Genomic DNA, 23,286 nt, shown 5'->3' on the forward strand with positions numbered 1-23,286 from the left:
TTTAGGCCATTTAAAGCAGCACTTTCCCCCCGCTCATTGTATTATTAGAGGGGAGGTCAGGGCAGGGACAAAGTTTGTGTGGTCCACTGAGTGCATGGCTTAGGAAAATGACCAAAATTCAAGCTTACTAAGCCAAGGTTTATACAAGATAAGATGCTCAAATGTGTTTAAACTGATATGCAGATCCAGACATTCCATTAGGTCACCACACTGTATGACACAGTGCTGGAAAGCATGTTGGATTTATCAAGATAACAGCAGTAGTTTGGGATTCATGACTTCACATGCCTAAACTATGGCAAACCATACTGTTTAATTTTGATATTTCATAATATTACGTTTCATAACATATTATTTGTTTATGATTCCGAAAATCATATTAACAATCCTCCCCAAGAACTGGCATTATCAAGTTTTAGTTTCCATAAGAAGAAAGTAATTTGTAGAACACCAATGGCAAACAAATCAAGAAAAAAGGTGATTATAAATCCTAAAGGTGATTGTTTTGTTTTTTGTTTTGTTTTGTTTTGTTTTGTTTTGTTTTGTTTTGTTTTGTTTTGTTTTGTTTTGTTTTGTTTTGTTTTGTTTTGTTTTCCCCTTGTATTGAAATCTGCGTGTTTATATTTGAGACAGAAAAAGTCATGGTGTTTATAAGTACAGTAATCCTTCGTTTATCGTGGATAATTTGTTCCATCCGCGATGTAGTGAAGCCGTGATAAACGAAACGCGAAGTAGCGAGGGATCACTGTATTCTCTGCAAAAAAAAAAAATCCTCCCCATCCTGCAACGAGAAGATTCACGCGAGATTTCGTTACTGCTGTCATGGCTGCTTTGCAGAAGCTTCAAAATTGCGTTGTGTCGCCCACCGGCAAGCATTCCGCTACAGTTATCTTTCTGCACGGTGCAGGTGCGTTTTCTCCCTGAAACTCTTAAATGTGCAAGAACTTTAACATTCATTTTTCTTTTTAACTGTCAGACGGGTTGTTCAACGTCAAGGCTGTCGAGACACATTAGTGACTTGTTCACTTTTTCTCGTAGTATTTTTGACACAGCATTTAAGAACGTCTGTTAAATTAAAGTACACACTGCATATGTGAATAATGCAGCAAATATTAAGGAATAAAGTTTCCCTTGAAACAGCTGTGCAAAGTTCTCTTGCAATGTATTGCAGTGCATTTGCCATGCGCATGCGTCTAAAATTCATCATGTTGTTTAAAATGATAATAGCGCGTTGAAGAGATCATGACAATGCTCTTAATTTCCACGACTAGGTGGCACTGGGCAAGAGTTAAGAACTTGGGTTCGAGATGTGATGATGCCTGGTCTGACTTTTGCTCACATCAGAGTCATTTACCCCACAGCCCCAATAAGGTATGATTTCTTTGTTTTTCAACTTACCAAATATGTCTTAATTGCAGGGTTGTGCAATTAATCAAAATTTAATCGCAATTGCAATTATTACATTCCACGGTTACATAATTGGCATAATTGTAAAAAGAAAAATTATAAATATGCATTCATATCCAATGTTTGTTCATACAAGGACCGCATGCTTCAATTTTTACATTTGCACCTTTTTTTATTCCAAAATAAAAAAAAATCTAAATTTAGTTTTGTCCAAAAGGAACATGCATAATGATGGTGTTTCAAAGAAATGTATGTTTTAATATGTTTTTTATATTTAGACGTTTCCTCGTTTTGTGCCCAAACAAATGATTGTTTGAATGATCATGAGGTCACTTATTAGCAAAATAATCATGATTGATCATTTTTTTCATAAACGAGCAGCCCAACATCACGGTATTCTTTGAAATAGTCATCTTGGAGGCGTTTGGAAGAGTGCAACCGTCGAAACCAGTCAGACAGGTTCAAAGTGGATATTAAACAGTCGTGCCAGCTTCCTAGTACAAAGTCTGTGTAAGATCCGATTGAGTCCATGTGTGAACTGAATAGGTCATTGTCGAGAGAATTCACAGCGAGTGAGTGAGCGTGCTGTTGATGTTTTGATCATGTGCCTGGAGCAAAACCAGGAACATTGGCAGGCGCTGATGTGAAAATCCTTTGCTACTTACTTGGTTGTTTATGAGGATATTATGACCTAGCCATGTGAGAGTGTATTTTTAAAATCAATTCGAAGGAGAATTTACAAATGCAGTTCCTTGTTGATTTATGTACAACAATAGTGACAATTTTCCACCGATCTTAAAAATAACGGATGTCATTTACTTTAACTCAGTCTTGAAGTGATTTTTTGCCCATCATACTTGCCACTCAGGTGACAATTCACGGTATGATTGAATGTTAAAAAATTGACCGGCCTTCTTCTTTTTATTAAAAAAAAAAAAAAAGAAAGAAAGAAAATCACCAATAACAATATAAAATAGACAAACAAATACCGCAGAAACACTGACAACATGTTAATGAGGGAATATCCTTTGCATGCCATCGTTTAGTTGGAGCCATTGTTAAGATGTCAACGATTAACGTGATTGTCATCGGAGCTGACCTTTGACCCCTTTCTTAATTCCAATTAGACCGTACACACCCATGAAGGGAGCCCTGTCCAATGTTTGGTTTGACCGTTACAAGATCTCATACGACAGCCCAGAGAATCTACAATCTATTGATGCCATGTGCAGCACCTTAGGCTCCATCATTCAGGAGGAAGTCAATGCTGGGATTCCCAAAAATCGCATGATCATTGGTATGTTTTATTTTATTATTATACATACTACATTATTTTTATTTCTTACATTTATATTGCTTGGGACTGCAGTGATTTGCATTTCTTTCGCAAGATTAGTGTGGCAGGATACACACAGATTAAATGCTCATGTTAACCAGTGGAAGAAGTCATCTAGTTTTAACTACCAAAAAATCTGAATTTTGCGGTTCCTTAGTTTATGCCACGGCCCTTAAAGTTTTGTGGGAACCAGTTATTCATTTTTCAGTTTTGTTAAACTTAAACTACCTGTTTTATAGTATATTATGGAGCAACTGTCAACGATACTGATTCAGCTTTGCAAAGAACGATGGAGTAAAAAAAAGTGCAGCTCTTTTTTTCTTCAATAAATTGAGCGTGATTTATAACCATTAAATCACTTGAGTAACCGACTTAAACCCCGTCCTCTATATCAGCTCTTTTTAACTTTGGCAGGATGGTGGTGATGCAATCTGTCGACTCCCAACACTACCACACTGTCCCGTTCACTCCCTCCCTTTCTCACAGTATCTATTTTCCTCTAATTCCCCTCCCCTTTGCATGCACAAACTCGCACACAGTTGCAAACCTTACTCCCTGCCTCCCACCGTCATGATATAAAATCAAGAATGCAACTCATCAAGTTATACTAGGGCCTTTTATATTCTGCCAACAGCAAATGAAACGTTTGTGAAGATATTTCTCTGCACCCCCCCCCAAAAGCTTTTTGCTTCAAATATTCCTCTTATCAAGTCCATCTAAATCACTGTGAAATACAATGAGTCGAGTGAAGTACTATAAATATTATGACTGGAGTAAGGTAAGTTCCCACAGGAAACATATGGGAGGCCATCAAGTGTTTTAATTTCACTGATTGCCGTTCCCCTATGAAAGGAGAAACTACCGAGAGCCGTGGGGAAAGGGTTAACGTTCAAGTCGTGAAGCCATGAAGGTGGTACTGCGAGGGGAGGGTGGGGGGTTGAGAGAACTGTGTGAAAGACGTAGTGTTAAGGTCCAGAAAAGCTCACGAACTCTATTCCCAAGTACTATAAGTGAAAAAGCATATGCTCATGGGAAAGTGCTGGAATACTTTCTTAAATCATAACATTTTGTCATTAACTATAAATACTGAGTGGATTCACTTGGCTGTTCTTTAGAATTGCAGCCCTGAGTACCCAAAGTGCTCTTCCTTGGCTCGGAGACAAGCTGTAGATACTTTCTATGGAAACCATTTTTGCGGGGGAAATATTGTGAAATATTGCCGCAACTATGTGGTCTGACCCACAGTGGGAGAGTTTGATTTGTATGTCAGTGTCAGCGGGGTCAGAAGAAGTGGTGTCAGGTGTTTTTTCACACCCAATTCTGGGATTGCACAAAACCCTTGCATGTATAGTGTGCCCACACTTTTTGCGGGACTTTTGATTGTGACTATTTTGGGCTACTGAATTATTTGTTTATGTAGTCACTGCTTTGTATGATACAATGCAATGTAATACAATACAATACAACCTGTATTTATATTCTGCTTTCTCCATGCATTTTTAAGGACAAATGCTATATTGAGATATGTTTTTTTTTTAAAGTTATCTGTCATTGTTTTTTTGCCGGAGAAACATTATGAAATGAAATTATTGGTGGGATTGGTACTTGTTATTGGTATCTGTGACTACTCAAGAATTGAGTATTTGTACTGGTATAGGTCTAAAAAAGTGGTATAGGACATCCCTAGTTGAAAGAGCTTTATGTGGGAGGACTTGAGTGGCCTCACTGACTTATGAAGTAGAATGTGTTTTGGATAAGAAGTTTGATCAATTTGCTTTCTGGGAGGTTGAAGAAAAAGGGAGTTTTTTATAGTGTGGAAAATTTGACTGGCCTCACCAAATTATAAAGTACAACATTTTGCACAAGCAATTTGTTCAATTCACTTTCCATTTCCATGGTAAGAAGGTTAAGTGTTGTTGTTTTCTAAGCATTGCTGCTTAGAAATGTCTGCAGTCTTTGAATAAATATTCTCCATTATCTGAACCTGCTAAGTGCACTTTATTATTTTCATGCACGATTGTACCCAATGATCACTTTCATTTGCACTGATCAGTTTATTCAGAAGTCCACATTTGCATTCTTTACATTTCCCTCATCCTTTTTTCTTCAGACGTGATTTTGGATACGTGCACACTCAGACCCAGATGTGCTCAGATGTGAAAGATTAAAGCCAGATTTGGACGGCTTATTACAGGACCAAAAAGTTGATGATGTGGAACTTACGATTTGTTTCTTTTTTCCTGTAAAAAAGCCTTAAGTTGAGCCTTAAGTTGCCCTGGGTAAACGTGTAGTATGTCATGGGTGCATCCCTTGTTCTGATATGTGGGAAATAATCACAGATCTGCAGCTGTTTTTCATTATTTTATTCATTTTTTATTTCTCTTTGTCTTTCTAAATAAAAGGCGGCTTCTCCATGGGTGGCGCTATGGCACTCCACTTGGCATGTCGCCACCACCCTGATATTGCTGGGGTGTATGCACTCTCCAGCTTCCTCAATAAAGACTCCGTTGCTTTTCAGGTACAACACATCCATATACACAAAGTCACTGCCGGTCATTTGTGGTCAAAATATGTTATTGTTTTTTCCAGTGTTCTTATCACACATAAACGGGCAACATTCATAAACAAGTTGAACCTTGTTGAAATTACAATGATTATCAAGTTGCCAGATTACTCGCTGCCATATTTTCCATTAATTATTTAAATGGTTACCACGTAGCATAGAATCTTAAATCAAGATCTTTGAATAATATTCCTGCCCTTTAAATAACCCTAACACCCCCCCGATCAAGTGCATTTCGGTGGGAGGAAGTCCTTCCATTTAGGAAGAAAATTAGAGGTGAGGGTGTATTTGCCATCTTCATAATGCAAAAAGCTGATTCTGAGATACATTCACCCAAGTCTGCTTCCCATATTTTTTCTAGGAATTTCCACACCAGTCAATTTGTCTGAATTAGGCAGCACATTAGTTCCGCTCACGATTTGTTTCATATCAGTTTTACATAAAAATTGTGTCTTGGAGCCATATGAAGTGTACGCAATAGGAAACAGTCCGAGTTGGCTATAATTAAATCAATACGAGAGAATATACAGTTGAATTTTCTGAATAACTCTTCAAAGAAGACAAATTTGTTCTCTATGAATATGTTGTGCGATGACCACACTTTTTACAAATGGGATAAACCTATGGCTCCTTACCATGGAAATGAAAGTTTGATAAGGCCAAAACAATACAGTCCACTACAGTATTCTCGACTGTGTGTAAAATATTTTGAAGACTTTAACTCAAAGACTTAGACTGACTCTTTATAGGTACTTTAAAACATAATAAAGCTCTAGCACAGGTGGATTCAATTGAGGCCTTCTCCAGTCATATCCAACTGGGATTTACTACATCCTTTCTTAGCCATTAGTATTTCATAAAAATATGGTGCCATACTTCCTATTATACTTCGAGTTTATGTGCGTCAAAACCTATTATACAAAGTACAATATATATTCTAACAAATTTATGCAGAAATCCAGATAGTAGAGAAACTTTTCTTTTAATAAAACAAGAGAAAAAGAAAAGTCTCTCTAATTTAATGAATGAAGACCGTATGAACATTCACTAAAGAAATCCAGATACTATGATGGCTTGACTTATGAGTTTGATCTGTTTCTTGAACATGCTTGGACTCCAAGCTCCTAAATACATTTTCCCCATGGAAATGAATGGAAATACAATTAATCGAATAACTCCAACAACACCATCTTTTTAATAAGAAACATATTTTAAAACATAGTGTTAACATGTTTAGATAGAATGTAAAGCATATAACAGTTTGTGCATCATGTTTTTTTCAGGCTTCTACTTGTGTGCATGGTTTGCCCACTATTATAAAAATACATTCATAATAAGAGTTTAACAAATAAGTGACTCATTCGGCTGCAATAAAAGTAGTCGCTTTTTGCTGATGGTAAAGAATATTTGCTTGAAGTATTGTTGTATGGTCTGTATACCTGTTGCAGTGTGCCGGTGGGTCATAACTCAAACTATTGCTCACAACACAAGACAAATTAATCAGCAGAGTGACTTAAATATGTTCAATTGGATCACTTGTGAAAATTAAAGCCACCTTCAGCACAATGACAATTTCAGACCTGAGTTTTGAAAGATGCATTTTGCTGGGCCCCTGTGGGGGAGGGCATCGACAGGACACCTGGAAGCACTCCGATCCGAGGATGTATTGGGCTTAGTATTGGTGGCGCCAGTAAATCTATACTTCCGTAGGTTGTTCGCCATCTGGATATTATTCCTCAGTATCTTTCGTGTCACGGTCAAAAGGTTAGATTTTTTTTTTTGTTTTTGCCGAATGTCGTGGAATATGAAATGATTTATGAAAGGCCTTGCGGGAGCCCACATTAAACTCCAGCACATTCAAACCGCCATATTACTGATCACCTTTGAACAATCACGCCACACTGGCCCTCAGTTTGTGAATTTCTGTGCAATGAAGGCAGTAGATGAGCGGATCAGAGCGGAACACTCCCTCCCGGAGTTGCTCCAGTGCCATGGGACAAGTGATGAGCTGGTGCCTCATCAGTGGGGAGATGACACATCAATGTTGCTGCAGAAGGCAGGGATGAAAACCACTTTCCACTCCCTACCTGGTCTTTCCCACCAACTCTCCCTGCCCGAGATGGAGCTGCTGAAGGCGTGGATTCTCCAAAAACTTCCACCTAGCACATCCTGACCCCCAGTTATCTTCTCATTGCAGCAAACGTTAGGAATAAACATTTGTACACTTCGGATTGTGGTTTTTCTCTAATTGATAATGACGTTTAAAAAATAATTGTATTCTGGACTTAAGATCTTATATCTCTTGAAACGGTGACTCATCCTAGAAAGAAAAAGTGCCTCATCAGCAAATTTGTCTTTCCACATCAATGTCATATATTCTTCTCTCCTTTGTTGTCCAGTTGACTTCCATTGAATAAAATTATAAATATCACTTGCACTTGAATCAGGCAACTATGTTCAGGTGATTTGGAGTAGATGAATGGATGAGGGAAGTGAATGAAGGCAGGAGAAGGTTGTTGTCAGCGTGGCTACATGAGCAAATGGGGCTTTTGCACGTGAAGAAGTATATGAGGGAGGTACAGCTAGAAAAAACACAAGGAGCTCAGTTTTGCACTCTGGCCCCAGTCCCTGATTACTTCCAGCGAATGTGAAAGAATGCTACTGTTGAGAAGCTCCCCACAAACACATAACCCCCCACCCTCTGGTTAACTTGTCTCCCTCATCATCATCCCACACGATGCCGTCTCTTATATGCCTTCTGTCCTGCCCCCGAGGTCAAGGGATTCAAGGTTACCAAGTCATAAAGAAATTATAATTTAAAAAAAAGTTAGAGCAGAATTTAATTCTTAACATCTTCCCTTTCTTAAAAAAAAGTTGAAGCCAATAAACTTTTGTTGACATCTTGTTAATTTTTTTGTTGTTTTACAGCAAAAGTAAAGGGGAAACTCTTTCTATTACTTATCATGTCATATTCATTCCCTCCGCACTTCCCAATTTTGTCAGCTTCTTTTTGCATCACTCACACCACCTCCCTGAGCCAAAAGTGCATCCCCTCTTCGTCAAATTATGGTGTTCTCCCTTGCTTTTGTGTCACAAGGAAGGAATGCAAATCCGGACATCTTGTGGACTGTAGAGAGTTTTTTTGTGCCAGTTTCCACTGCTCAGTACTTTCCACATGGAACTGCTCCAAAGTGGCCAAGATTAAGAGGAATTCCCGACCGAGGGAGTTAAGGTGCTGACGGATTCCAGATTGCTCATCTGACTGCACCCCCCCAGTTAAGATTATTAATTGATGGGATGATGACCTTGAAATGATAGCATACTGGCGCATGTTAACTGCTTGTTATGCACAGCGTAACATGTTCTGTTGGTAATGTTGGATCAAAAGTAAACTTTTAGAAATAATATTTTGGGCATTTTTCAACCAATGCCACAATCAAATGGAGTTGAGACACCAACAAGCCTGAAATTCTGAAAATGTCTTCTAAATTGTGAGCCATACCAAATCCAACGAACTTCAGCACTATTGAGTCAGATAGTATATTCCAGATGACATGACAAGAAATGGGGAACACCTTCACTAGTCGCCAGTCAATTGTCAGGAGATTGTAAAATTGTTGAGGACAAGCGTGACAGTAAATCGATGGATTGACTTTTTAATTGCTTGTATACAAATAATTGGGTCTCATGAGCCGTGACTGCTGTTCTATCTCACACACAGGTTGTCTAATAGAAACTGATTACGGACAATATTAATGCATTTTTTTGTTCCTGGCATACTTCTGCTTGCCTTCAGTTATCTACCATTTTCCAGTCAGAAAGCTGTCACAATTTGCAGCAGTAGAAGACTCTGGAGAAATTCCTCATAATAAGTTGGCAGATGCAGGGAGCCAGACAAGTTAGAATGATGACTATGAGACCACCCTGATGTTCAAAGAAAGCTTCTCGCTTGTACGTTTTTTTTTTTTTCCCCTGTAATTCCAAAACGTATCAGATGAAGAGCTTCAACATTTGAAACATTTGAGCTGATTGACCCTGAGGCAGCACCAGTAGAAGCCTCGATCCTGGCTGTCCTCCAGCTCTACACCCCTTTCCTAAAATTATACCTCATCAACCCCCCCCCCCCTTTGCAGTCTCTGGGGCAATCGTGCCATACACAAATCATTAAGGCAGCGCTTTAGCTTAGCTCATCACAACCAATGTAATTCAATTTACCCTTTTCCTCTTGCCAGAGGATACACATTTATGGACAGCATCGCAATGTTAACAAGGCTTTAAAACTTTCTCTGTTTATTGGATTTAAGCCCCATTGAATAAACATGCTAAATGTGTTTAACATTCTTTGCATTTTAGATTTATATTTGTTCTCAAGTGCAAAATGGCTTTTAATGAAAATACAACTTTATATTGAACTTTATTTGAACACTGCTTAGGCTGTACAACTTGAATCCTAAACGTCTTGAGGAAATTATAGCATATAAAGTCACATAAAACCTTGGAGGTACAAGCTAGTGCTAGATAATGTGTTGCAATGTGTTACGTTTCCTTTTTTTCTCTCTTGTCTTGGGATCAATATTAAAAAAGGGCAGATATATACAGCACTATGCATGATATTAAAGTTTGTTAGGTTTACTGCTTTAACAATAGTTATTTTTTTTTCACTTAAGGTCATTAAGAAATCCATCCATCCATTTTCTATACCGCTTGTCCCCACGGGGGTCGCGGGCCTTCTGGAACCTATCCCAGCAGTCATCGGGCAGTAGGCGGGGGACACCTTGAACCGGTTGCCAGCCAATCGCAGACCAGCCATAAGTTTGGACACGGTTTTCAGTCTAGAAGTGAGTTAACTGGTGGTGTATAACACACTCCACATCGCTATGGGTACACTTTGCAAGTTTCTATTCAGGTTTAACAAACTTTGCATATGTTCATATGCTGTCATATGAAAAAGTTCTTTCAGCAAAAACAATCCTGAAAGAGAACCTTATTCCATCTGGGAAACATGGCAGTTGTATTTTCACGATGTGGGCCTGTCTTTCTGCATCTGGTTCAGGTTGACTCAACATCATTGTTGAAACTGAATTAGGAAATTTACCGGCAAATTGTCCCGGAAAATGTTAAGGAAATGCATCAGTTTAATGAAAAAAGTGGATTATGCAGTAAGACATGAACTCTAAACAGGCACGTTGTTCCACTGTGGGACAACCATAACAAATGCAATGTTTTGAAATGGAGAAGTCCTTGGTCTTAGACCTAAAGCTTTATCTCGCCTCTCGTGTCGCCTCAGACTATTTTCCTCCGACATTGTTTAAGATGGATCTATAGTGAGTGTTTACCAACAATTCAGAACAGGTAATAATGCATCAAAACTACATTTGTTTCCATCTATTATGTTTTCTCATGTCGGACACACACCAGTACGAGATATTGTTTGAACTGATGTGTGTGTCTGCTGTCATGTGCTGCTGTGTGACCACAATTGGCGACTGATAGAGTTCCCTGTGATTGGAAAAGCAGCTGCTAGCATTCACTGAGGGAAGGAAGCCCACTGACTTGAGGACCTGCGGGGGCTGCCATGTTTTCCTATTCTGTTTTGGGGGCTTGGCTGCTAAAGTACTCAGGGTGACAGAAACTCTCTCAATTCCTTGAACCGTGCGAGCCCTTATTTGAGAGGGTTTGGATCACTGTTGCCAGAAAAAACCTTGATGGAGCAGTGAGCAGAGACCCCGTGCAGGATAAACACTAACCCCTCCAATCACAATATGCCCCTCCCCAGCCTTGCTTATTTTGAAGAGGGATCACGTTGAAATTTTGTCCTATTAACATGATTAAATCATGAAGTACCGCAAGCAATTTTTCCGCTCCTCCTCTTTTCCAATTCACAAATGGCGGCTGCCTGACAGTGAAAGCATGGAACCTTATCACTGGAGAAAATCGAATTTGATCCATCTTATTGTTTCCAATCGCTCCCCTCGACTATCACACTGATTCAATTTAGGCCTTTTGGAGGGAGACACTGTAACGTCTTTGAAGTTCAAACAACTACCGTGAGTAGACCCCAAGAGTGGGCCCACATCCAACATATATATTATTCTAACTTTCTCTTGCCATGAGACAGTGGCTCCTCTGTGCTTTGAGAGTCCCAAGACGGAGCTCCTCCTCATTTACACCCGCCATCATTTTAACTCCTGTCCCAGTCCAGCAGCCAATAAAAGGGGTCTTTTCTAAACATTACTTTAACTTTGTACCTATTATAAAGTATGCTACACTTGAGGGTAAACCAGATCATCATTATTCCACTATACATCGATTCTTCTTTGTTTAGTGATGGTTTTTATAATAGAAATCTGCCTTGGCTCTATAAAGGTTGGGTGACAATGCTCTTGCCATGACGTTCTGTCTCTCCCACCGCCCAATAAAAAAAATCTGTTTATTTCAACCAAAACCCAAATTTTATTTCTTTTATGAGACAGAATGGGAAGAGCAGGTCAGTGACCCATTCTTCCATTGTGGTAACAATCCTACACGCGCACACGCCCTGCCTTTATTGTGGGCCACTTTTAAGCCTTACTCAAGACAAACATAGAAAAGCAAGCCACTTCATATTAGGAGATGTTTTTGTTTTTGACCAAAGTGGTAACGGAACAAAGAGAATAACAGGGTGGGTGGCTTGACCCACAATAGTCTGTTTGTCTGCCTCCGAGGTACTGTGAGTGGCTAGACTCTCTCCGACCACAGAATGGTGACTTATCCCTACCGAAGCCTGTCATGACGCTTTGACTGAATAATAGCATCATTTCATACCGCATATGCCATTTGAGAGCATGTCGAAGTCATTCTGTCTTCATTTGGAGAGATGTGTGACAGCATCGCTGGTTGCTTCTGGTGTTTGCCACAAACCATGAAAGACGTTGGCAGATCATATATAGTTACTGACGATAGACTAGTGTGGTATTACTGCATAGTTTGTCACACGACAAATCACAGCGATCAACCCTGTGGTTGAATGATACACGTCTGAGGACTTGTAGTCACTACATTTGTCCAGTTGATACATCATTGTAGACCTGCGTCATAAGTTTCGATCCAAAGTTGTGGCTGTCCAGATTTGTGGCTGTTGTAGTTTCAGAGTTAGTCTTACATTGAACACCTGGCAAACTTGAGCAGTGAACAGTCTCAGAAAGTGAAGTGGTCAACTCCCAACCCAAGCCTAAGCCCTTGTGACCATGTTCATGTGTTCTTGAACAAAATACCGAACACCCGGTTGCTGGTGATGCCTCATCAGAAGTATCTCAAAAGTAGAAAAGTGCTATACAAGTAAAATCCCATTTACCAATTACCATGAAGCAACAGCAGGCACGGTATTTGTTTCACTTGTCAGTTTGATGACACCATACACCAAAGTCATATTTTTCTCTGATGATGTCATAAAGACAAAATATACCATCTTTAAACTACGCCTTGCCGCATTGCAGGTCGATTTAGAATGCTATGCGCAGTTATGTAATTTGTTTTGGATTCTCTGCTGTTTGGGTCTTGGACAGTTTGAAGATGGGAAACAGCAAAAGGACAAGTTTTAAATCTTGGATTAAGCAAGAACATTGAGACTGAACCACAACGGAAAGAGTTGTGGGCAAACACGTTCAAGGCCAAGGAGACAAGGCCATATCAACTAAAAACAAGAATAGGTTTCTCAGTAAAGAGCTACCCTGTCTTGAATTACATGGTATGAAGATGGAAAAAGAGAAAGACGACTTGAGGGCACAACTTCAAGTTCTGGAACAAATCAGGAATGTTCTTGATGAGCAATACCGATTCCTCAATGAAGCACTGCTGGAATGCCAGAAATTGGAGATGGATACAGAGAATGGACAGTTGAAGGCTCAAGTCAAGTATTTTCAAGAAAACGAGGACCGTCTTATGAAGGATAATGAATTTTTCCATCATGCACTGGCACGTCTGCAGAATCAGAGTGTGAGGATTGGGAGACAAAATGAAAACCTTTGTGCGGTAGCAAAAGTTTTGAAAAAAAATGTCATTATCATAAATGAAAGTACAGACAATTTAATTTCAGATTTATATCAAATTGAAACTCAGAGCGACAAAAATCAAACAGAGATTCATCGTCTGAGAACAGAGTTGCAGACAGTTAGGTCCATGCTTCAAGATCAAGATGATTTAATAAGACGTATTGATGAAGCTGAAATTCTCATAAAGAATGGATTCGTGGAAAATAGAAATTTGACCAACAAATTGCTTGACCTTGATGAAAACAATTCATTTTTAAAAAAACAGAATGAGATGATAAGGGATGAGCTGGAAAAAAACAAATCCATTCAAAGTCAACAGTGTCAAAAGATTGCACACCTAAGAACAGCTTTAAAAGATCAGGAACTTAACAGTGAGCATGTTCAGTTTCTCCTCTACAGTAAAGAAGATTTGATAGAAAAGCAAAATAGGGAGATAGCTTATCAACGAGAAGTCACAGAGGAGCTAAATACCCTCATTATCAGTTTGAGGCAAATAATACGTGATCTTCAAAGTCAGCTGGAGCAGATGGAGGAGTTACTTGTCACCAAAAAATGTAACGAGTGTCTCTTGAAGAAAGCGCCTGTTGATAGCGCCGAGTTTGAACTGAAGCTGCACACCAAAGACAAAGACTTCCAGGAACAAATTCAAGATCCTCAACATGACGCTCTGACTGAGCAGAATCTCTTCAATCTTAGGCTTGAATTTCCGAGTTTGAAGATGGAGACAGAGAACGAAGACTTGAAGGCACATGTTAAAGTTCTGGAAGGAACTAAGAACAGTCTCATGGATAAGATTAAGTCCTTGAGGAATGAAGTGGCGATGCTTACATGCCGGTGTGAGAGGATGGAAATAGAGGAGCAATTAAGGACACAACATGAACTTCTCGGACGAAAGTGCAGTCTTGATGATAAAAATACATTCCCAGATGTGCTGGCTGATGTTGAAACGCACGGCGTAAGGATAGACAAACAAAATGAGACATCGGTAGCACAAGAAAACATTCTCGGAAGAAATGACATTACAAAGAAGAGGTGGGGGACTTGGCTGTGCAACAAGCTGAATGGCCATGAGCAATACAATAACTTCTTGAGAGAAGAGCTTGAAGCAAGTAAATCTTTTCAAAGTCAACAGAAACCAAAGAACGCATGCATGAAAACGTCTTTACTAGATTTTGAGTTCCACAGTGAAGAAATAGCTGACCAACCAGAAGTTGCTGAAGACATTAATACTCAAAATGTTACATTGGCAAAGAGCATTCATGAAGAAATATGTTTTTCGGAGAAAGCATACAAAGGGGAAACTCTTGACGGACTGTTGGAAGCAAAGACCGAGAAGGAAGAACACCATAACCTAACAAGTTGTTTGCAGCATAGTGAGCCTATTACGGAAAAAGCCTGGAAAGAAAATGAAAGGTTCAGAAATAAATTACATGGGATTTATGAACAGAACAAAAGTGTTGCAGAGCAGCTGGAAGAATATACAACTCTCAGAGAGCAACAGTTTTGCAATCTGAAGATCGCAATTCTCGACCCCGAGTTCCCCAGTGATGAAAAACAATATCAACACTACTGCGAAGATGAGCAAATGAGGGAACAACTTTATCGACACGAGATCACAGAAATGAACCATCTCGCGATCAAGTTGAGGGAAACTAATATTCATCTTGATGACCAGCTCAGGCAAATAATCATGAAAAAATCATTTGCTGCAGTTTGGGGAAAGACAGCAGAAGCTTCGGTCAACTGGTTGCTTGGAGAACTAAGAACTGAGAAAGATCCTGTTGATGACGGGCTTCTGGGGACAGAAACTGAGGAACATCCTTTTGATACGGTACGTGAGGCAAGACCTCAAAAGGGACATATAGAGACAGAAACCGAGGACAATTCTGTTGATGAGGTCCCTCGAGAAACTAAAACTGAGGAAGATTCTGTTGATGAAGGCCATTTGGACGCACGACCCAAGGGTGACCCTGTTGACGAGGGCCATGTAGAGACAGAAACAGAAGAGGATCTTGTTAATAGGGGCTTGCTAGTGATAGAGACCAAGGAAAATTCTGTTGATGGGGTTCGTCAACATCCAACAGAGGGTCCTGTTGATGAGGGCCTTCTTGTGGAAGGAGCTGAGGAAGATTCTGAGGAGGATCCTGTTGATGAGGGCCTTCTTGTGACAGGAACCAAGGAGGATTCTGTTGATGCGGTCCTTCTACAGCCAAGAACTAAGGATGATGTTGATGAGGGCCTTCTAGAGACAGAAACCGAGGAGGATCCTGTTGATGAGGGGCTTCTTTTGAAAGAAACTGAGGAGGATTCTGTTGATGCGGTCACTCTACTACCAAGAACTGAGGATGATCCTCTTGATGAGGGCCTTCTGGTAAAGACAACCACAGAGGATCATCTCGATAAGATCCTTATGAGGATAGCGACTGAGAAGGATCCTGCTCATGTAGAAACTGAGGAGGTCCCATTTGACATGGGTCTAGTAGAGACTGAGGAAGGTCCTGTTGATATGGGCCTTACAGAGCCACCCACTGTGGAGTCTTATGTTGAAGATGATCTTCTGGATAAGGGCCATATAGAGACAGCAACTGAGAACAATCCTGCTGAAGCGGTCCTTATAGAGACCAAGGAGGATCTTGTGAGTATGGGCCTTATAGTGCCAACAACTGAGGAGGATCAGTGCCTTTTAGAACCAACAGAGAAGAAACCGGTTCAGGAGCTGTTCCTAAAATTCCCCCCTTCGGTTCAAACAGTTAGTTCTCACTGTGGTGAAAAAAATAGGAACAGTGCTAAGAAATGCTTTTTTGGTGTAGTTATTTTTATGGCTGTACTTATTTCTGGGGCTGTAGTGGTATTGAAAATAGCACATACATTTTGTGAATGCTGTGAATGTTTTATATGAATATGAATTTTATTTTGTACTTGGAGTTATGATATTCTATGATATATTTAATTGTGGGAGTCAATCTGGCACTAGCAATGCATCAGCAGCAATTGCCGGGATTTAAGGAACATATTTTACGTTAGAAAAATGTCACAGCACACCGCCCAATTGAAATGTCACAAAATGTTTATACAGTATACGAAAATTAAAAGATATTGACATATTTTGTTAACATTTTTGTGGTAATTTTTAAAGAATTTTGTGAGACGGCGCTGTTAGTGGTAGATATTTTTCTGTTCAATTAAGTGAAATTTGAGAATTTTGAGCTGTGATTGGGAACCACGAGTCTTACATTAGTTTGTTCATAGTGTTAAAAAAATAAAGATAATCACCAATGCAGAGTCGTTGCAAGAATAATCGAGTTACTCTCAATATTTCTTTATAGATGTGGGAGTAAAAACTGAAATTAAAATAATAAAAATACACTCTTATCATACAAAGAGCCGCCTGATTGGACGCACTACAAATAGTTGCAAGTCTGTACTACCCATTTGCGTCCACTTTATCATGCGCCGGTAAAATTGCAAGCCATGTGACCAGCAGAGGGCGACATTCTATTATGATCTAAAGAATTTTACTACCTCTAACTCGCCTTGAATTCTTCAGTGTTCTGAAGATTCTTCAGAACACTGACAAAACTTTGATTAACAGCAAACCTTTTGTAACAATAAGAGCTACAGGGAAGCTATATGGTATCCATAAAAACGCAGGTTAAAGGTCAATCTTGGAATTTCTTAAATGGAGTCAATTTTAGCTGTTATATTCCAAATGCATACTTAAAATTTTAATTCCCCTCATGGGATACACATAGCTACCATATGATATTAAGTAAATCACTGCATTCACGGATTCCTTCATGACGATTCAGACTTGAGATTCCTTTAGACATGCGTGTACATTTTTCTGCAATACTAGTAACAAAAGTAATCATGACTTCAAATAAGTTTCATTCATTTAAAATTTTATTCACATTTTTACATCTGCAGTCGGAATGTTTGAAATTAATTTCAACATAATAGGTTGAATAATTTTGACATCAAACATCTTAAATTTGTTTTAAAATATCACATATTGATCGACTGATAACAAGAAAATACTGGTGAATAAAACATACAGCTGTATTTTTATTACTCATTAATCCAATATATGTTGTGGGTGACCCGCTACTGCATTTCATTAGCTGCCAGCTCCTGGCTAGAGTGTTGTCCATTTTCCTGGTGTATGCTGCCCACTAGTGTATGCAAAGTAATCAGCGGTGTCTCTTTAGTAATATTCTGTATTATCTAATAAACAATACACATCACATATGTAATTTATGATATAACTATAACATAAATATAAATAAACATGTATATATGTATATGTCAGACCTAAATATTTTAAGGATCCTTAAGGAATATTGGATGTTAAATGTGGCATTTAACATCATTCCCAAGAGACATGATCAATGATATCAAAACATAAAACATGTAAATCAAAACAATTCAAATCCCATTTTGAGTGTCTGTGTTATGCTAACGTGTCAGAAATCAACAACCCTGAGTAGCCGCATAGGGAGATGTCGGCATCATAAAAGCAGTTTAAGGTCAATGGTGCAGCACTGGTGGATTTGAATGGGTTGGATCGACGTAGGCCTGCAAAAGATATGTCCAAGCTCCTCATTGAACAACCTGTGAGAATTTTGAAACTCAGAAAAAGCCTGGGAAGAGATACTGGAGGAGCAGTACAAGTCCAACCACCACGAGGCCACAGAAGAACAGCACCAACCAGAGGGGAAATGATCCTGAAGACAACAAGAAAGACAGGTAATTACAGACATACTCAGTTTTGATATATACTATAATCAACCGACACTAGTGCAGGACGTACTTCGGTTGTGGACGGCATGGAGCTGACAGCGGCTGTCTACAGCCACACTAAACAAAGCCGTTTCATTGTTTCCTTTGATATTTTGCCCTTTGAATGTGTCGGGGAGGAAAGCCAGGTCCGTCACAACAATGGCGTGGGACTCTTTCACATAATACAACCTCTGCAGGGGCATGCATACACGAAACACAAAGTTATCATAAGAGAGCAGGGCAGTTGTGATGATTAAAATCTTTTAAGAAAGTGACTACCTGAAGGGAGAAAGCAATGTAGATGGCTACTGAGCCTGTTATAGTTCCCAGTCCAAGAAATGTTCCAGAGTCACTGTTGGAGACAAACAAATTTACTAACAAAATGTATTTGCTTTGTGCTTAGTTATACAGTGAATGAAAAGTAAACACACGACTGCTTCTTGAGAATACCACACTGAATGAAGCTGACCGTCCAGAACAGATGGCGTGACCCAAGCGTAACTAACAACTCTTGTGAAATTGAATCGTACCTGACAGCAAAGCTTGAAATGACCTCTGCCCCACAGGGAGCTGTCAACATAGGCAGGAAGCTCTTGCCATTCCACTTGGTGAGGTAACACGGTGGAGGTTTTCGGTCTCGTTTATGCGGGATCTGAACCGTGTAAAGCCTAAGTTCATCTTTTTGGTCTTCTACCTTTCCAAATCTGAAAAACATGACACAACCATGTCAACACATCATTATGATGCTCATATACATGTACACTGATATAACCAAGATATGAAAAGATATATATATTTTTTTACCTGCAAGCCATATACCTATATGTCTTTTCAGCTATCTGAGGCATAGTTTTATGCCATTTAAGACTCATAACTTGTTGGTTGTTGCGCCATACACTGCAAGCAAAGTCCCTGCCAACAGTTACCAGGTGCTGCATGGAAACAACAGTTATTGTAACAATCAAGTAAAAGTCATGGTTTACATTAGTACAGTATGACAAAGCGGTTGTTAGTGTGCAACCTTGTTTCCTGGGCTCAGATCCAGGTCTTCTATCTCTCCTTCATGTGCTTTAAAGTCAAGTTTTTTCTTCAGGGATGGAAACTGGAAGGAAAATCAATTTAGGATTTAACTGATTGAAATCAACGCGATCTATAATATCGAGTGAAGTTCTGAAGTTGCAACGCTTACCTCCCAGACTCTGATGTGTCCGTCTGTGCCTCCTGTCAGGAGCAGGCTCAGGTCATGACTAAATCTGACCACCTTTTGGAGTGGGTCCTCAGGGTTCAGATCTGACTGCAGTTCTGCCAGTCTTGTCACAGTGATGTGTGCCGTCTCATCCTTCATATCAGACCCAGTGACAGCAGCAGCATCATTCTTTCCACCTTTGTTTCGTTTACCACCTCGTTGCCTGGCATTACCTTTTTGCACATTGTTTTCTACGTAGAAGACAGGGATTTGGAGTGTCACAAAAGATAAAGTTTTGAAAGCAGACGTCTTAAAATTCCTAAACCTTTTGTAAGACAGTTGTAGTCAAGTTTCAGGTCAAACGTAGCACTGCATACCATCATTATCAGCAGCCGTGTCTCCACTTTTCTGTGTGCAATCAGCAAATGTCATCAAAGAGCATGTTCCATCTTGACCTGCAGCAATCACCCCATCGCCTAACGCCAAATTCATGGTGGCACGTGTGACAGTGTCGTGTGAATGAAGCAGGCTGGCACTGTACTGGTTTTCTCCAACCAACTGTAGCTCCAGAAAGTGCTGTAAAACAGGCGTGAATATTTTGTGAACATTACATGCGAGTTAGAAGACATTTAAGCTGAACAGAAAGTCGAATAACTTGTGCACTGTGCTTACCACACCATTCTTGATGCCAGTCTTGGAAGCTCCTCCTCCTCCTGCTAAGACCACTAGTCCTGCTTTATGGTCAATTTTTATGGCGTACAGGGGAAAGGGGGCTCTGTAGAGATCTGGCACCTTCTGTTTGCCCATGGCTGGCCAACAATTCACTCAGTTCTTCATAAAAGCGTTGCATGCAAGGCCACCTGCAGGAAAACATGAGCATTTAGCATTGACTTTTGCTGAGGTGTCACCTGTTGGAGGGAGTGCAAGGGTGAAGCATTAAGATGCACTCTGTATTAATAGAGCAGAAAGTTCTCTCAATTTAACATTTATTCATGGTGTCTGCCACATATATTACTGCTAATTAGCCTAGACACATAAAAATCTATATTGTGAGCTGTGAGGACTTTCTAAGTGTCTGCACAGAACAAGTTTAACTCGTTTTAACCATACTGTTATTTTAATGTGTTTGTATGTGGGTTTGGCCTGTTTGATTAAGGATCAAACCGTTAGGATCTGGCCTTTGGCTGTTCATTTTAGGAAAGGGCAGTCGTTTTATGTGTATGAAGAGCCGGGATGACAAGATAGAGATGATATTGCCAAGGCACCAAAATGTTCAATTGACAGTGAGGCAATGACGTTTACTCCCTTTTTAAATTAAACACAATCTTGACATTTTAAGTTTGAAGCAGTAATTGTTCGAATGAGAAATGTTTTTATTCCTTGCAGTTTTTACTGCTTTACAAAAATGCTAGATTTTTAAACAAAAACGCTAAATTGGAGGCAATGTTTGAAAGTGTTCAAGCATGCGCCTTCTGCCTTGTCAGCAAATATACCACAGCATTTTTAAAGCCTCAGCGCATCCGAAGCAGTCTCACCTCAGTCCCCTGTGTCTTTTCAAATAGACCTTCTTATATTTTTTTTATTATCTTCAGTTTTTCCCCAAAACAGTTTGCAAGTTGCTTTCTGAAAACATAAATTAATCATGCAGTCAGCGTTGACATCCAATTGCAACCCATTGTGAAAGGTCCAGCTGTACTTTTTTTTTTTTTTCCAATGTGGCAGGAGGTTGCACTAAGACTCCTCTGGAGCTCTGTGACTGACTTCATCGCAGGTTAAAGAATGACGTATTTCCAGTAACAGCATTTCTCCAATAACGTGTGGCATTATCACATGAGTGTCATAGTGCTAAATGGTAGTTTTATGCAGATTATTTATATCCTGAACACAAGCATTGAAGCAATTCAGCTCAAATACTGTAACCCACGAATGTTTTAAATGACAGGTATGTGAGCACTCCTTGTGCGTCAATATGAGTGTAACGCACAAACAATCCCGATCATTTTTCTTGGGAAACATTCGTTTAAGATGAGTGAGTGACTGTTATTTGTGACCAAGTGTGCGTTCTAGTTGAACACAGCTAAAGGCTAGTTAACACGACTTCCTGCTAGTATACAGTATTCTCATATTTGATCATTACATTTGAGATCGCCTACCTGTGCAAATGGCTCGGTGTTCCTCATGTAGTCATTTAATCGGGTCTACAAATGCAACAGCTGATTATTTCATTCTGATCAGTTTCGATCAAAGTCTTGTGATGTGTAAAATGGCCGACGCGTCCATAATGCAACGCAAAGTGACGACACGTTTAAGCAGCGTGCAGCGACTTCCCGAACACGTCAGCAGCCACCGTCGACGTCAACTGCGCCGTGACGTTGCACAAAAAAAATGCTTTTTTTTTTTTTTTTTTAACTTACAAATACGATTCATTTCAATACACTTTCATTAAATCCCTCGAAAGGTACATGATAGTGGTAGAGAGGAAAAAAATTACAAATGTGATAATTTTACAAACGTGTCTCATAAAAAAAAAAAAAACATGTTTATTTACCTTGAATGTCTGCATGGTCCACCCTTAAAATAACAAAAATAGAATACAGGAATTTAGAGGGACATGGCTGTGTATTTCACAATATAGAATAATCTACATACACCATGGCAGTTAGCTATATTACAGTTGATTCATAACCATAAGTGATCTGTTTTTTCTTCTGTGCCATATCACCCTTGCACACAAAATAGAGATGCATTACTTAGTGTTGATGCATTAAAATGCATGGCAATGAATCTGTAGACTACACACCCTCTGCAGTTTGCTTCAGCAACTAAGATTCTTTAGATATTATTAAGTCAAAACCTAATAACACTAATGGCATCAAAGTCCCTAAAATAACGTCGGAATATAGTCATCAAGGCGTAAATGGACAACAACTAGTGCATTGATGATGGTAAGCACAGGGTTTCAGTGAAAAAATCAATAGGCACAGGCCTTCTAGCAGTGTTCAGTAATTGCCAAAAAGGTTGCATTAAATCGTGCATTTGATCATTTAGAATCAAGCAGTGAATTGCACTCAGTAGGCGTAGTTCATTTGACATACGTACGTGTCTGTTCATTTGATATAAGTATAGTCCTGTCAAATTTGTAATAGTTTCTAACATCTTGACCTCAAAATGTATATATGCTTTCTTTATCTTGAATTAGTTTTTATTTTAGATATGAATCCCTCAGCATTTGACAACTTAGGCATTGCAGTTGTTAAATGTTGACCCTGGTTTACCAATTGACATTGGAGCAGCAACTTGTAGCTTAACATAAAGTTTTTCTTTCCCTGAATGTAGTTCCTGCAAGATTGAAAAACATTTTGGCTGTTACACTACACATAGTGCTTTTCACACTGTACGTTTCTGAGAATGTGTTTTTGAGAACCCAATGAGCAGAAGATAATCAAGATGCATTAACATTCATGAGTGTTATTCGGTTAGGATTGCATTTGGATTTTTTTCCCCTGTGTGCTTTTCTTATATGGATGCTTTGATACCCTCAGTGATTTGTTTTTGTGTTTATAATGTGGAAAAGTAACTGATTGAGATGATTAGTGTTCATATAAATAAACAAAAGGAACGTGGCCCAGAAGCTGACTTTTTCGATCTTATTCAAGGTGAAAAGAATGATGCAGTAATTTCAAAATAGCACGGTTTTATCAAGGTGATAAATGTTCACATATAAATTTCCAAATTACTTGATGTATGTCCATCTTTAATTTTCCAATTACAGTCTAAAAACTTTAATGTTATTGATACATTGATAATGCAAGGTTATGCGTGCATTATTTATTAATTTTAAAGATGTCAGTTGAAAAACAAATAAATAAAAATAGGTACAGTACAGTACTTATTAATTTGTTTAAGGGGGCGGGGTTACTGAAATAGAAAATGTGGAGATGTTTGTGTAAAGTATGAAAAAAATGCAAGTACTATAACGGAAGTA

The 23,286-nt window shown here is 39.1% G+C and overlaps 2 protein-coding genes across 4 annotated transcripts; one reads left to right on the plus strand and one right to left on the minus strand.

Annotated features, from left to right (window-relative positions):
* The first annotated feature begins 754 nt into the window (after positions 1–754).
* lyplal1 (lysophospholipase like 1) lies at positions 755–20,639 on the plus strand. Of its 3 annotated transcripts, none has more exons than XM_088386501.1 (5): positions 755–907; positions 1,272–1,371; positions 2,535–2,704; positions 5,146–5,261; positions 9,974–11,159. In XM_088386501.1, exons 1-5 carry the CDS (start codon positions 823–825, stop codon positions 10,067–10,069), a joined length of 567 nt encoding a protein of 188 aa, XP_088242627.1. In that variant the 5' UTR covers positions 755–822; the 3' UTR covers positions 10,070–11,159. The 3 variants fall into 3 exon arrangements, with proteins under 3 accessions (XP_088242627.1, XP_088242626.1, XP_088242625.1); XM_088386500.1 differs by lacking the exon at positions 9,974–11,159 and adding an exon at positions 7,243–7,737; XM_088386499.1 differs by lacking the exons at positions 755–907; positions 1,272–1,371 and having other exon boundaries at positions 2,673–2,704; positions 9,974–20,639.
* On the minus strand, positions 17,222–21,621 carry preb (prolactin regulatory element binding). Its single transcript, XM_088386502.1, has 10 exons — positions 21,455–21,621; positions 19,974–20,161; positions 19,679–19,877; positions 19,305–19,552; positions 19,137–19,217; positions 18,920–19,047; positions 18,646–18,819; positions 18,395–18,467; positions 18,147–18,306; positions 17,222–18,060 (listed from the first exon to the last, which is right to left on the minus strand). Exons 2-10 carry the CDS (start codon positions 20,106–20,108, stop codon positions 17,966–17,968), a joined length of 1,293 nt encoding a protein of 430 aa, XP_088242628.1. The 5' UTR covers positions 20,109–20,161; positions 21,455–21,621; the 3' UTR covers positions 17,222–17,965.
* Positions 21,622–23,286: the final 1,665 nt, after the last annotated feature.

This window comes from Syngnathus floridae, chromosome 10 (assembly GCF_059516105.1).
Source record: "Syngnathus floridae isolate MCC-2025c chromosome 10, RoL_Sflo_1.0, whole genome shotgun sequence".
Taxonomy (NCBI): domain Eukaryota; kingdom Metazoa; phylum Chordata; class Actinopteri; order Syngnathiformes; family Syngnathidae; genus Syngnathus; species Syngnathus floridae.

Bases quoted from the DNA above. Each gene is read 5' to 3' on its own strand.
- preb (XM_088386502.1), bottom strand. From the start codon at position 20,108: ATGGGCAAACAGAAGGTGCCAGATCTCTACAGAGCCCCCTTTCCCCTG. The intron at 19,553-19,678 runs GTATGCAGTGCT...TCTTCTACGTAG, and splicing joins CACGGCTGCTGATAATGATG to AAAACAATGTGCAAAAAGGT. The intron at 18,307-18,394 runs GTAGTCACTTTC...ATGCCCCTGCAG, and splicing joins ACATTGCTTTCTCCCTTCAG to AGGTTGTATTATGTGAAAGA.
- lyplal1 (XM_088386499.1), top strand. From the start codon at position 13,035: ATGAAGATGGAAAAAGAGAAAGACGACTTGAGGGCACAACTTCAAGTT.